Below are 13,392 nucleotides of genomic sequence, written 5' to 3' on the forward strand. Positions count from 1 at the left end.
AACACTCTGATGTACAGTACCTCCAGAAAGTATTCAGACCCCTTGATTTTTTCCACATTTTGTTATGTTGCAGCCTTATTCTAAAATGGATTAAATAAATAAAAATCCTCAGCAATTTACACAGAATCACCGATAATGGCAAAGTGAAAGCAGGTTATTAAGAAATGTTTGCAAATTAATACCTTACATGAATACCTTATTTACATACAGTCCCAGGCAAAAGTGTGGACACGCCTACTCATTCAAGGCTTTTCCTTTATTTTTTACTATTTTCTACATTGTAGAATGATAGTGAAGACAGCAAAACTATGAAAAAACACATATGGAATCATTACCAGAAAAGTGTTAAACAAATCAAAAATATATTTTAGATTTTAGATCCTTCAAAGTAGCCACTTTGCCTTTACAGCGTTACACACTCTTCTCTCAACCAGCTTCACCTGGAATGCTTTTCCAACAGTGTTGAAGGAGTTCCCACATATGCTGAGCACTTGTTGGCTGCTTTTTCTTCCCTCTGCAGTCCAACTCATCCAAAACCATCTCAATTGGGTTGAGGTCGGATGATTGTGGAGACCAGGTCATCTGATGCAGCACTCCATCACGCCCCTTCTTGGTCAAATAACCTTTACACAGGCTCGGGGTGTGTTGGGTCATTGTCCTGTTGAAAAACAAACGATAGTCCCACTAAGTGCAAACCAGATGGGATGGTGTATTGCTGCAGAATGCGTCTCACAAAGACACGGCAGCTGATTGGCTCAAACGCATTAAAAAGTAAAGAAACTCCACAAATGTACTTTTAACAAGGCACACCTGTTAATTGAAATGCATTCCAGGTGGCTACCTCGTGAAACTGGTTGAGAGAATGTCAAGAGTGTGCAAAGCTGTCATCAAGGCAAAGAGTGGTTACTTTGAAGAATCTCAAATATAACATATATTTTGATTTGTTTAACACTTTTTTGGTTACTACATTTATTTAATCCTTATTTTACCAGGTAAGTTGACTGAGAACACATTCTCATTTACAGCAACGACCTGGGGGAATAGTCACAGGTGAAAGCAGATGAATGAGCCAATTGCAAGCTGGGGATGATTAGGTGGCCATGATGGTATGAAGGCCAGATTGGGAATTTAGCCAGGACACCAGTGTTAATCTTACGATTAGTGCCATGGGATCTTTAGTGACCACAGAGAGTCAGGACACCTGTTTAACATCCCACCTGAAAGACGGCACCCTACAGTACATCGAACAATGTCCCCAATCACTGCCCTGGGGCATTGGGATATTTTAGATCCAAAGAAAGGGTGCCTCTTACTAGCCCTCCAACACCACCAGTTCTCCCATCCAGAGACTGACCAGGACCAACCCAGCTTCAGTAACAAGCCAGCAGTGGGATGCAGGGTGGTATGCAACTGACTACATATGTTATTTAATGGTTTGGATGTCTTCACTATTATTCTACAATGTAGAAAATATACTGTATATAAACAAATACATTTAAAAAACCTTGAAAGAGTAGGTGTGTCCAAACCTTTGACTGCTACTGTAAGTTTTCAGACCCTTTGCTATGAGACTGGAAATTGGGCTTAGGTGCATCCTGTTTCCATTGACCATCCTTGAGATGTTTCTACAACTTGACTGGAGTCCACCTGGGTTATATTCAATTGATTGGACATGATTTGGAAAGGCACATACCTGTCTATTTAATATATAAGGTCCCACAGTTGACAGTGCATGTCAGAACAAGAACCAAGCCATGAGGTCGAAGGACTTGTCCGTAGAGCTCCGAGACAGGATTGTGTCGAGGCGCACATCTGGGGAAGCGTACCAAAAAATGTATGCAGCATTGAAGGTCCCCAAGAACACAGTGGCCTCCATCATTCTTAAATGGAAGATGTTTGGAACCACCAAGACTCTTCCTAGAGCTGGCCGACCCGGCTAAACTGAGCAATCGGCAGAGAAGGGCCTTGGTCAGGGAGGTGACCAAGAATCCGATGGTCACTCTAATAGAGCTCTCGAGTTCCTCTGTGGAGATGGGAGAATCTTCCAGAAGGACAACCATCTCTGCTGGGGCAGCTGTTTGACTAGTGGTTAGAGCATTGGACCAGTAACTGTAAAGGTTGCTGGATCAAATCCCTGAGCTGACAATTCAAAAATCTGTCATTCTTCCCCTGAGCAAGGCAATTAACCCACTATTCCCTGGGTGCCTAAGATGTAGTTGTTGATTAAGGCAGCCCTCTGCACCTCTCTCATTCAGAGGGGTTTGGGTTAAATTCAGAAGACACTTTTCTGGTGAATCCATTCAGTTGGACAACTTGCTTGGTATCCTAACCTAACCCCTAGCCTAGCTACAGTTAAGGCTGCTGGTAGCCTAGTGGTTAAGATTGCTGGGCCAGCAACTTAAAGGTCACTTGTTCAAATCCCTCAGCAGACTAGGTGAAAAATCTGTCTGAGCAAGGCATTAATCCTAATTTCTCCTGTAAATCAATCTGGATAAGAGCGTCTGCCAAATGACTGAGATGTTAGCTAGAATTTGTACAAATGATGAACCTATTGTACATTTAGCAAAATCGTAAATCGTATACACGTAATATAGATTGTAACTCATAACATATCGTGCGAAATGGTTGGTGGACTTCCACAAAACGAATACATGACATACTAAACGTAACATATGGAGTGCTTTCGATTTACAGACGGAATGACTGACCAGGTTGGACTTGAGGATGCAGCTATACAGCGTGGCTTGGCATCACTGTATCCAGCAGAGAGTATTTTTGTGTTGGCTCAGTAAATGTATTTCTAAGTAGGTCAAATCCAATTGAAAGCACCAAAAACAGACCTTGTGAGAAACTGCTGTGTGGCTCCCGGCTGGGGAGAGTGTCAGGGACTATTACCAACGGTTGTGTGTTTCTACTTAGCCAGTTGAATGAGGTTTGAAGCTGATCCTTCAGTTGTTGCCTGCGCTTGTCTCAGCACTCAGCACTTTGTCACTTTGAGACGTGCTAGAATCTGTCTTCCTGCAGGCCCCTGTCTGTCTAATTTCTGCTAAGTAATCAGGCCAGTGTCTGAGAACAGTGACGCTGTCATCTGCAGGCTCAGGAGAAGCTTAAAGATATAGTGCCTTTCTTCTGGGTGATGGAGGTAAATTGTGTGTTTGAAAGTTGAACCGCCGTGTCGTGTAGATCTAGGTAAAAGCAATGAGGCCCCGACAACCACAGGCGCTATTGGCCTGGTAGCATGCATGGTGCTGAAATGACAGCGCCAAAGATGGGTGTGGAAAAAACACATGAATATTAGAAACAAACCTTGCCTGAATAAGTGTCCCTGAATAAATGGCTTATCTTAGGCTACTCCCGTACAAAATAATACCCAGTAATCAGTCACGGTTTTTATATAACAAGTAATATATTTTGTCTTAAGATATTCAATATAGGCCTATTTAGAGGAGATGACAGTTGCCTAGACAAAAACCATATCAGGTGCAGTTATTTTCCTTGATGATGCATTGAAGATGTTTGGTGCGTCTGTGGTAAGCTAACATCTAAAATGTGTGACTGAACAGCACGAGGGGGTGAAAAAAAAGCTCCTGCTGCAGGTATCACTTTGTTTTCATGAGACCCAGGGCAGCACTGCCACCTCTGGTTTGGAGACTCGCGCCTACTCCCCCTGCCTCCTCCTGCCCTGTGCAGCTACACACTAGAACAGTTTCAGAACTACTTTCGCCTCCTTTCCTTTCACTACAGCGCACTATGGCCGAGCGTAAGCAGAATTGGAACAAGGAGGAGAATGATGACTTACCGGTGTATCTCGCCCGTCCCGGAACGGCCGACCAGGTACCCCGGCAAAAATACGGAGGTATGTTTTGCAACGTTGAGGGAGCATACGAGAGCAAAACCATTGATTTTGATGCGCTGAGCGTCGGTCAGCGTGGGAACAGAACCCCTAGGACTGCTAAACCGGAGACCGCGCAGGAGGCGAGGAGCCCTACAAGTGAGAGGTCTCCATGTAAAGAAAGTGTAATTTGGCACGATATGAGAGACTCTGGCACAGAGAGAAAATGTACCAGAGGCAAGGAAGTCCTACAGAACCTGGGTGATGAAAAGGTAAGTTCTACTCTTGCGTGCCACAGATGTCTGCAGTAATCAATGTACCCGTCAGTTTAAAAAATAGTGATCTAAATACAGTACAACACAAGAGACGCACAGCAGCTGACACTCAACTCTAAATTCAGAGGAGCATACAGATGAATTCATGTTGTGTCATGGCAACAGACATTTGACAAATTGTTCTTCTTCATATCAAAGGGCTCCTTGAGAAACTTGTCTTCCTAAAATGGTTGGTTGGGTTTATGCCAACTACATTGTAAATGCATCCGGATATTGAATGATGTAAGAAAGAGTCAGTTTGACACTCTAAAGGTATCAATACAGCACAATACGGAATCCAACGAATTACAGGTTTATGCGAAATATTCAATCACGTTTCCTTCCCTCTTTTTAGCGATTGACTATTAATTGCCTATCTACTTAGCTTTCCTCAAATTATTTTTTTGTTATCCAGTTTAAACTGCTTAAACTGTACATCACACGGTGTAAACAAACTTCCACGTGTCATACATTTACATAAATTGCATGATGGTAATGTTGTACTGTTACAATATTTGCATGTGTGTCAAGCCTGAACAGCCTTGGTTATGAGCGCAAACTTGTGCTGATATTTGGGAGTCTCGGCCAGGTACATACATACTGTAGGCTGACAGTAAGTGGCCTTCAGATTGCAGGCCTGCGTAGGACATACGCAACGCAGCTAGTGAGGTAGCTATGTCAGCGGTCATGGGCAGCCTTGCTGTATGGAGAAAGGTGCTTTCTGGATCCATAAGTGCCCATATATCTATGACCTAGGAAATGTTTTAATCCTTCTCGACTGTAATGTGATTTGTGGATTCAAATAAAGTATTTTATATGTGTGTGGGAAGAACAAGTGTGTGTGTGTGTGTGTGTACGTGCAAGTGTGATTCTGCCTCTCAACAGGCTTGTGGAAAGTTAACAAAGTTGTAAAAGGGAACTTGGAACAACCAGTATCAATGGGACAGGTTTGGGATGCAGAGGTATCTGAAAGATAATGAAATGCTATAAATACTGGAATTTGATGAAGGCTGCATTATAAATCTGGTTGCATTTGATTAGATTGGTCTGTGGTTCTGGATCACCTGCGGGAGACATAGGAACCCTTTCATCCTTTGGTTGCTTCACTCTGGCCACACACAAAGGGACACAGAGCAGTTGGTCATGTGAAATGCTTTACTCAATTGACCACTTACATGTTGCCAATGCACGTTGAGCCTGGCGTTAGTCTTTAGTCTCATGGAATAAACAAACAACTTGTACTTTCTCCCTTTACTTCTCAGCCTTATGATTTGTGGCCAACTCACGCCAATCAAAACACAAATGAACACATTTTGCCAAGTCCGATCAATCGTATATCAGCCACATACATATGTTATGATTGTTAGTCTCAAATAAAAACAAATGCATTTGAATAATCATACATCGACCTCGCAGGTTATAAGGAGCATATAAAAGGAATCCAGTAGGATATGTTTGAGGAATTATTCTGTGAGTTTTTTTTTTAATGTCATATGTTCCACTTACATCTCTTTCAGAACTTATCGGTATGGAGTTTATTTGAGGTTTGAGCAATGAATACAACTTATTAAAGCATTGAAGCGTTTCGAATATTTCTCACGGTTATTTTTGGAATCTGTGCACTAATTCTTAGAATGGATGTTGGAGGTGTACCAGGATGGACACTTTCTGGTATACTAGCAAGCAACAACAGTCTCTCTTTTGTCTCGTGCTGAGCGAGGAAGTTCAGGTGGTTAATATAGACTAGGTGATGTGAGTTATGAATCCATCCTGTGTCTGAAGGCATTTTTATTCCTATTATAATGCAATTGGTGGGAAATGACAGTATAAACATCACTTGTCCATTAAACCATCATAAAGTTGGTTTAATGAATATTTCAATTTGGAAATGACTTCAGTTGAGCTTGTGGGCCACACAAAGTGATGATTCACGGTGTGTTTCCCAAATGGCACCCTGTTCCCTTTTATAGTGCACTAGGGAATAGGGTGCCATTTGGGGCTGAGACACTGTATCCTGCCCTGCTATACCGTAATCCCTTTGGCTCAGAGATGAGAACATCCATTAGGTTGAGTGAGGATGATTACTATATAGTCATAGCTGTGCCAGTCAGTCCTAGACACACACCCAAACTTAGCACGGAATAAGTAAAGAGACAGACCAAGCAAAACCAAGGTCACTAACTGCACTCCGTGTGGCGCTGATTCAGCGCAGTGAAGTGTCTTCTCACTCTCTGCCAGTTTGTGCTGTGATGGCAGATTGTCTCCTGTTGCATAATAAATCAAGGCGACATTTCTATCCAGGCATCACAGGGAGGAGTACTAGTGGTGTGTCATCATAGACTGATATGCGGTTTTGACTAGATGGTATACAGCTACGGTCAGAATGGACTTTTCGTAGCAAGTCAGGAGATTAAAGGTAGCAGGTTAGGATAATTAGTTTAAGGTTAGGAAAAGAGTCGGGGTTAGCTAAAATGTATATTTTTTTATAATAAATCAGCTGCATCTAGCCATGACTCTGACATACCTCTTGTGGCTGCTGGGGTCCCCATGTGGACCGATGTGGAACTGCAATGCTGCAGCCCTGATCTGACCGTCTGATCTGAGTCTGCTGTGTCCTGTGTTGCTCCCATCTTGTGGTGGTGACATATCAGTCTGACAACTAATGTCAGCCTAATTAAACCTGGGAGCTTCTTCCTGTTCTGCCCTCTCATGCAAGCGAATGCCAAACGGAACTTCAGCTGAAACGTCTAGCGAATGCAAGTTCTGTTTCACATGAATGTGCACTCCTACCAGTACCCTATATAATCAATGTTTCATTATGAAGTTAAAATCATGCCCTACCACATGAGGCCAGAGTATGAAGCCTCACAATACAATATTTATTAAGAATGCATATTTAAGAATTTATAACCATCTTCATAAAATTGTATTTTTTTCGGCAGCTCTTAAGTCTGCTGTGACACGTCTGAACTTTACATGAGCACACTGGGAATTAATCCCCTTTCTCTCCTCCATTGAAAGTCTTCATTTGTGCAGCAACACCACTAAGGCTTGTGTTTCAGTGGAACGGTAGGTACCTCTTCATACAAACAACCAGGGATGGAGAATCTCCGTGCCCTGCCTTGTCTTCGATTCAGGGAGGTGGCCAAACCATGGGAGGGCCCTCTCTTTGTCCTCTGCCCGTCAGGGTAATGCTCCAGGGATGGCCTTTCTCTCCACACTCCCCCAGCATCCGTGAAATTCCTGTCATGGTGGTAATGGGTTAGGGGCTCGGCCCAGGGGGTTGGGGCTATAGGGGGATAGGGGTTAGGGGGCTTAATCCCCTTTGGCCCACAGGGTGGAAGGTGTGTGTCACACCCCTCTGTGGCTGGCTTGTACATGATACCAGCTTCCTGTCTGTCACACCCCTCTGTGGCTGGCCTGTACATGATACCCAGCTTCCTGTCTGCCACACCCCTCTGTGGCTGGCCTGTACATGATACCCAGCTTCCTGTCTGCCACACCCCTCTGTGACTGTCCTGTACATGATACCCAGCTTCCTGTCACACCCCTCTGTGACTGGCCTGTACATGATACCCAGCTTCCTGTCTGCCACACCCCTCTGTGACTGTCCTGTACATGATACCCAGCTTCCTGTCTGTCACACCCCTCTGTGACTGGCCTGTACATGATACCCAGCTTCCTGTCTGTACCTATGAGTATGCTCTAGTGCATTACTTTTAGAACATCAAAGACAAGAATTGCTGTCTATTACTGTATTTGGATTTTAATGGGAATATGATGCATTTCCATCTGTATCATTCAGTGTGCCTTCTGCGCTTGCAGAGGAAATATCCAGCCAAGTTGAAGTGCTTTGTTGATGCATTCTCCAGGGATAGTAAATGCTGAAGTAATAACTGGTCTGTCCACATCCATGAAAGGACATGTCAACAGTGTGCTATTAGGAAGCACCTTATCATTCCTCACTAAATGACTCGGTTTTCTTGTTTATATTGTACAGATATTTACTGGACTAATGTACACAGCATCTCTCATAGCCCCTTTTAAACTCATGATAATCCATTGGTACTTTGAGATACATACACCATACAGATTCACGCACACACACACAGTGTTGTTTTTGATTCACAGAACCTCATTATCGGTGCATTAGGGAAGGGGGTCTGCTCTACTGAGGCCCAGACAATAGAGACACATGGCAGGGTGGGGACAGTGACAGGCTCTGTGGGTTCGACAGCTGTTACTCGCCAGCAAGCTCCACCCTCTTTGTTCATAATAACAGGTCGACCAGTCTAGCCCAATAATTACCGAGATCATGGACACAGATATCAGCTCTCCCTGAAATACTGCATCTCAATTTTTTGTAGCCCATAAAAAAATTGAAAAAGGGGGAAATTCTAGAGTTGTTGTGCATTTGTACTGTACAACCCTGTCATGTTTCCTAGTTATCACATGACACTGAAGAAACTCATGCATTGCCTTTACATGAAATCATACATGATTGGTGGATTGTGGATACTCAGGAAGTCGTCTATTCTATTGTGTATGGGTTACCGTTTGTATGGTGTCTGAAGGCTAGACCACTCCCAGTAAAATAATATAAATGGTAGGCCTATTTGAGAGCCGTTCTACTTTATTTTGGCTGGAAAAAAAGATCACTTGACATAAGTTGCTTTACAGTGAAAACACCGACCTCCAATTTAAAAAAAAAGTGGATTTGTCACTTGCTGAGCTTAGAAATAGGACTACACAGCTGAAGCAGATAGGACAGCCTGCCCCATCCGTAGCTTCAGTTGCACCCTCCTCTAGCTCATTTGGTACAGTAGTCTAACCTGTCAGGCCCACGCCCCTCTTGTCTCAGCTCCACAGAGAATACAGTATGTAGGCCTAGTCTACTGCGTGGTACCTACATGCTCTGCCCATTGGCTATCCACGGCCGCACCAGTTCTTATGATCAATTCAGCCGTGAATTAACTAGTGCATTGTTGGCCTGCTGGGATCTATCAGCGCTGCATGCATAGCATGTTGAACACACCATTGAGTTTACACAACAAAGCTATAAAGTAGCGGGCTCATAGTGGTCGCCAACACCTGCTGTTTAGCGTCCTCTTGTGGAATAATTTGAGCATTGCAGCTTTACAAATTAGACTGTATTGAGGGAGGAGTCCACCGGATGATCAGAGTAGACTTTCTAGCTCACTACGAAGCGCACTTTACATTGCAGAGAGAGGCGACCATTCCCTAGTTTTCCCATCCAGGCTGTAGCCGCAGAAGCATCCAGAGGGGAATATTTCAAGGCTTTGTTCAGAGGTGGAATCAGTTTTCAGTCGCAATCATGTCTGGGCATTCTTATCAAGGCAAAAAGAATATTCCAAAGATCACAGTAAGTAGAAAGTAATATCTGCCTCAATTATTCTTGAAACTTGCATGCTTGATTGATGCAAATCAGTGCATTGGTTTTGTCTTTCCTTTTTTTTTTTTATGTAACCGCTATTCAGAGCTGTGGCAATAGCAATTAATGGGCAGATGCATACAGGCTTTTCTCATCCGTTTGGAATATTTTCCTAACCATTATGATAGTCTATTGAACATAGCCGCTGGAAAATGAAATACAGTGCTAAGTAGTGCGGAATGAGGTGGCATGATTGGCCACAATAGTGACAGCCGGAGAGACAGAACAAGGCGTTTTCTTAAAGGTAACTTGCATCTTCTTTGTTGAGGATGGCATGGTACCCGTGCGCAGTGCATGTGGCTCATGTGCAAGATATATAATGAAATAAATCAAATAACCTACATCTTTACACTGGACTGTAATTGTTAGAACTTTCGTTGTTTTTATTACTAAATTGTGGCAACTGGAACGATTGGGGAAAGAGAGAAAATGCTGTAGGAAATCATATTATTTTTCAAATAAATAATACATAACATCGCGTTTTGGATTCTTTTTTTTTGTAGCCTACAGGGCCAAATATGTTAAACTCGGCCTCTTATGATAAGAAAAAACGAATACAAAGGAATAAATAAGTTATAACTGTGTGAATCGAGGAAATATATGGCCTATTCGTTTTCATTATTGAACAACTTTAATTATGTATCATAATAAACCACGTTGTACACACCAATTCTGTTAAATACATATGTATTTGTCCAGCTGTAGGCAATCTGAGCGTCTGGACTGGTGCAGGGAGAGAAAAAAGAATCTCCCACGCCCATGTGTGATCAGATGCGATAACCCGCCTGTAAAATGGGTCATTTCGAATTCTGCATCACTAGAACATAATGTAACAGAATTCGCCGGTGCGGTGCTCAAAGGGGTTGGGAGTTTAAATCGGTGCAAGCAACGTGGTGGACGGGATTGATGCTGCTGCACAGCTCTGGGTATGTCTGAAATGGCTGCGTGTTCATTGTTGCGGCTAAGGGTGATGTTTTATTCCAGGAGAGACGCCCTTTGTCTCGTCTGATATCACTGACTGATTGGGGGTGGATGCCGGCTGGCTTGCAGCGGTCCTCTCATATGTAAAGCATCAGCACTCACGAAAATGTTTTAGGAACCGTTTGTGCATGTTTTCTATGTGTATATTTTTACATATTTTATTTTGTGGGGGCTTTGAACATATTTGTGTGGCCTGTAAAGGTAATACACCTGCTGCTAAATCTAGGACCTCAGGCTGTACAGGCCCCTGGGGGCATTATTTTATGCTTCATCATCAATTCTACATATCTACCTTCTTGTAGACCTATGACTTTACCCTACTGTATAATATGTACAATATTTATCTGACTCCAAAATAATGTGTGTTAGCACCAACTTGACGTAATGGAGTATCTAATATCCTTTAAACAATTATTAATAGACAGTTCTTTACAGTGTAATGACATGTAGGCTATAGCCTGACAATCTGAGAAAGATATTGTATGGGGAATGATTTTTCTCGTTTATTTCTACCCCCTACATTCCAGCTGTTTCCCTATGTCTGGGAACAGCGGAGGCCATGTCAGATTTCTAGGTGTGGTTATGGTTTTTCCATGTCCTCACAGTAGCCCACTGTAGTGCCGTGCATGTCATCAATAATCCCCTCCAGCTGGAACCTGTATATGTGGGCAGGACTGACAGGCCTTACCCAGAAAAAAACACGATTCCCCCCAACCGGCACCTCAAAACAGGGCGCCTCCATCCCCACACTGTCTGCAAAGTGGGCCTGACTGCAATCAAAACATCCTGCTGTAACCACCCAGCTATTGCCATCCACTCTCCATGGTAACCTGCATAGAGACATAGCACCTCGGTTAACCTTGTTTCCCTAGCTCTAGCCTCTTGACATGAGGCCATTTTCCCATTCTGGAAGGAGATGGTGGGCAGGCCCAATCGGAACCAGATTTGAGTGTACTTTGGCCTATCACAAGATCACACTGCTGGAGACCTGCCTCTGTGATGTGGTGGCTAGGCAATTTATTTCGATTGAAATGTCCTATTGTTTTGACTTTTCTGCAGAAAGAAATTAATCATGTGCTTTTGAGCGAAAAGTCAATATTTTTGTCACTAAGCAACACGGCTGAGGGAAGCAGAGGCACTGGCTCGCATGCAGCAGGAAGGCTTTCCCCTTCCATTGGTCTCGGCCTGCCCGCCCGCCTGCCCGCCCGCCTGCCTGCCCGCCTCACAGATAAGGGTCTCACAGTTAATGGACGCCTCTGTAATATCCTCTTGGCTCTGTGTGTTTTGGCTGCTGTGTTTTCCCTGTTAGCAACAACACATGGCAGCATTGTTCCCAGTCAAACTCTGCAGATGTCCACAAGAACTGGCCTGTTCCAAAATGCTTCTCTGACGGCAATGTGTGCTCGTCTCAATTTGGTCAGTGTGGAAAAACCTTCACAAACCTTCACAATGCAGCATACTTCCTTGAGACTATCTTTAGTATTTTCTGGCTTGTGTATTAGTGAAAGGGAGAGTTTCCTTTAGGAAGCTCCATAGTTGTATCCGTGTTCTGGGTACTAGCATGACAATGACATGAATGTCATCAAAGAGTCGTGTTCAGAAAGCTTTCACCCGAATATTGGCTTCCTCTTTGCCTATAGTCGACTGACATTTGGAAAAACGGACCTTGCCACGATAAGATACAGCTTGGAACACAGTCAAGAGCAGTATTTCCCATTCCAGACCCTGGCGACCCGAAGGAATGCACTTTATTCCCCCCCTCCCCCAGCACACAACTGATTCAACTAATCAACTCATTAGCAAGCCTTTGATTAGTGTAATCAGGTGTGTTAGTTAGTGCTAGTGCAAAAACAAAAATGTGCACCTCGTTAGGTCTCCAGGGCCAGGATTGGGAAACACTGGTCAAGAGGATGACTCATACAACTTCATCCCTTTTGACCTCATCATCATTTCTGAAATTCCATTTAAACTCAACCTCGTGTACAAGGACTTATTATTGGCTGTTCCCAATGTCAAATTGCAGCAAACCACTGTCCACTTGGGCCTTTTTGACCTCACGAGGAGATTTTATCACGAGCAAGTCTCACGATCCTAATCCTCCGATTGTTCCACATTGTGTAAGCTTAGACTATTAATGAAATCCCCCCCCCTACACACACACACACACACACACACACACACACACACACACACACACACACACACACACACACACACACACACACACACACACACACACACACACACAGTATATGTCTGTGAGCCAGGCCAGTGCTGTGGATGGGCTCTACATAGAGGCTGTATGTGTCCAAAAACCTCACCCTTTTCCTTATAAGCACTGACCGAGGCCATTTATCCAGTGCCATTTGGGACGCAAACATAGACACACTACCCATTAAGGTCTTTTTGTTCTCCTTTACTGTGACTGGCTGCAGCCTGGTTGATTGACAGGCGGGGGGTGGGCCCAATGGCACATGACCTAGTCAAGGTCAGCCTAAGTGATTAGGCGGGGCTTTGACGTTGACCAAAGTGGACAGCACTAGACCAAGTACACGACACACACTCCTCCCAGTTACCCGTCGAAGGCAAAGTGATACATTTGAGATGATGTGTAGCCTACGTTAAAGGTAACATTGTAACGGGGAGAAACGTGAACGCACAAAGAGTCAGTGAGGAAGATACTGTTATGCCAGAAATGTCCTTAGACATAGTATGGATATAGTTTTCCCTCTGATTTCCTTGGAACTTTTTTTCATAGAATGGGATTTTAGTAGTACTGTAATGATACGGCGACGACACAGGTGTGTGTGATT

The 13,392-nt window shown here is 43.7% G+C and overlaps 1 protein-coding gene across 4 annotated transcripts in view; it reads left to right on the forward strand.

Annotated features, from left to right (window-relative positions):
• The first annotated feature begins 3,697 nt into the window (after positions 1–3,697).
• LOC110537744 (dihydropyrimidinase-related protein 3) overlaps positions 3,698–13,392 on the forward strand; it is a 36,713-nt gene continuing 27,018 nt past the window's right edge. For 2 of the 4 annotated variants that reach the window (XM_036937760.1, XM_036937761.1), the window contains exon 1: positions 9,336–9,529. In XM_036937760.1, coding sequence (XP_036793655.1) covers positions 9,482–9,529 — 48 coding nt within the window. In that variant the 5' untranslated portion in view covers positions 9,336–9,481. Of the gene's footprint in view, positions 4,105–9,335; positions 9,530–13,392 lie in introns of those variants that run through there. The other 2 variants (XM_036937759.1, XM_036937758.1) reach the window with 2 other exon arrangements.

Source organism: Oncorhynchus mykiss, chromosome 12 (genome assembly GCF_013265735.2).
Source record: "Oncorhynchus mykiss isolate Arlee chromosome 12, USDA_OmykA_1.1, whole genome shotgun sequence".
Taxonomy (NCBI): Eukaryota; Metazoa; Chordata; class Actinopteri; order Salmoniformes; family Salmonidae; genus Oncorhynchus; species Oncorhynchus mykiss.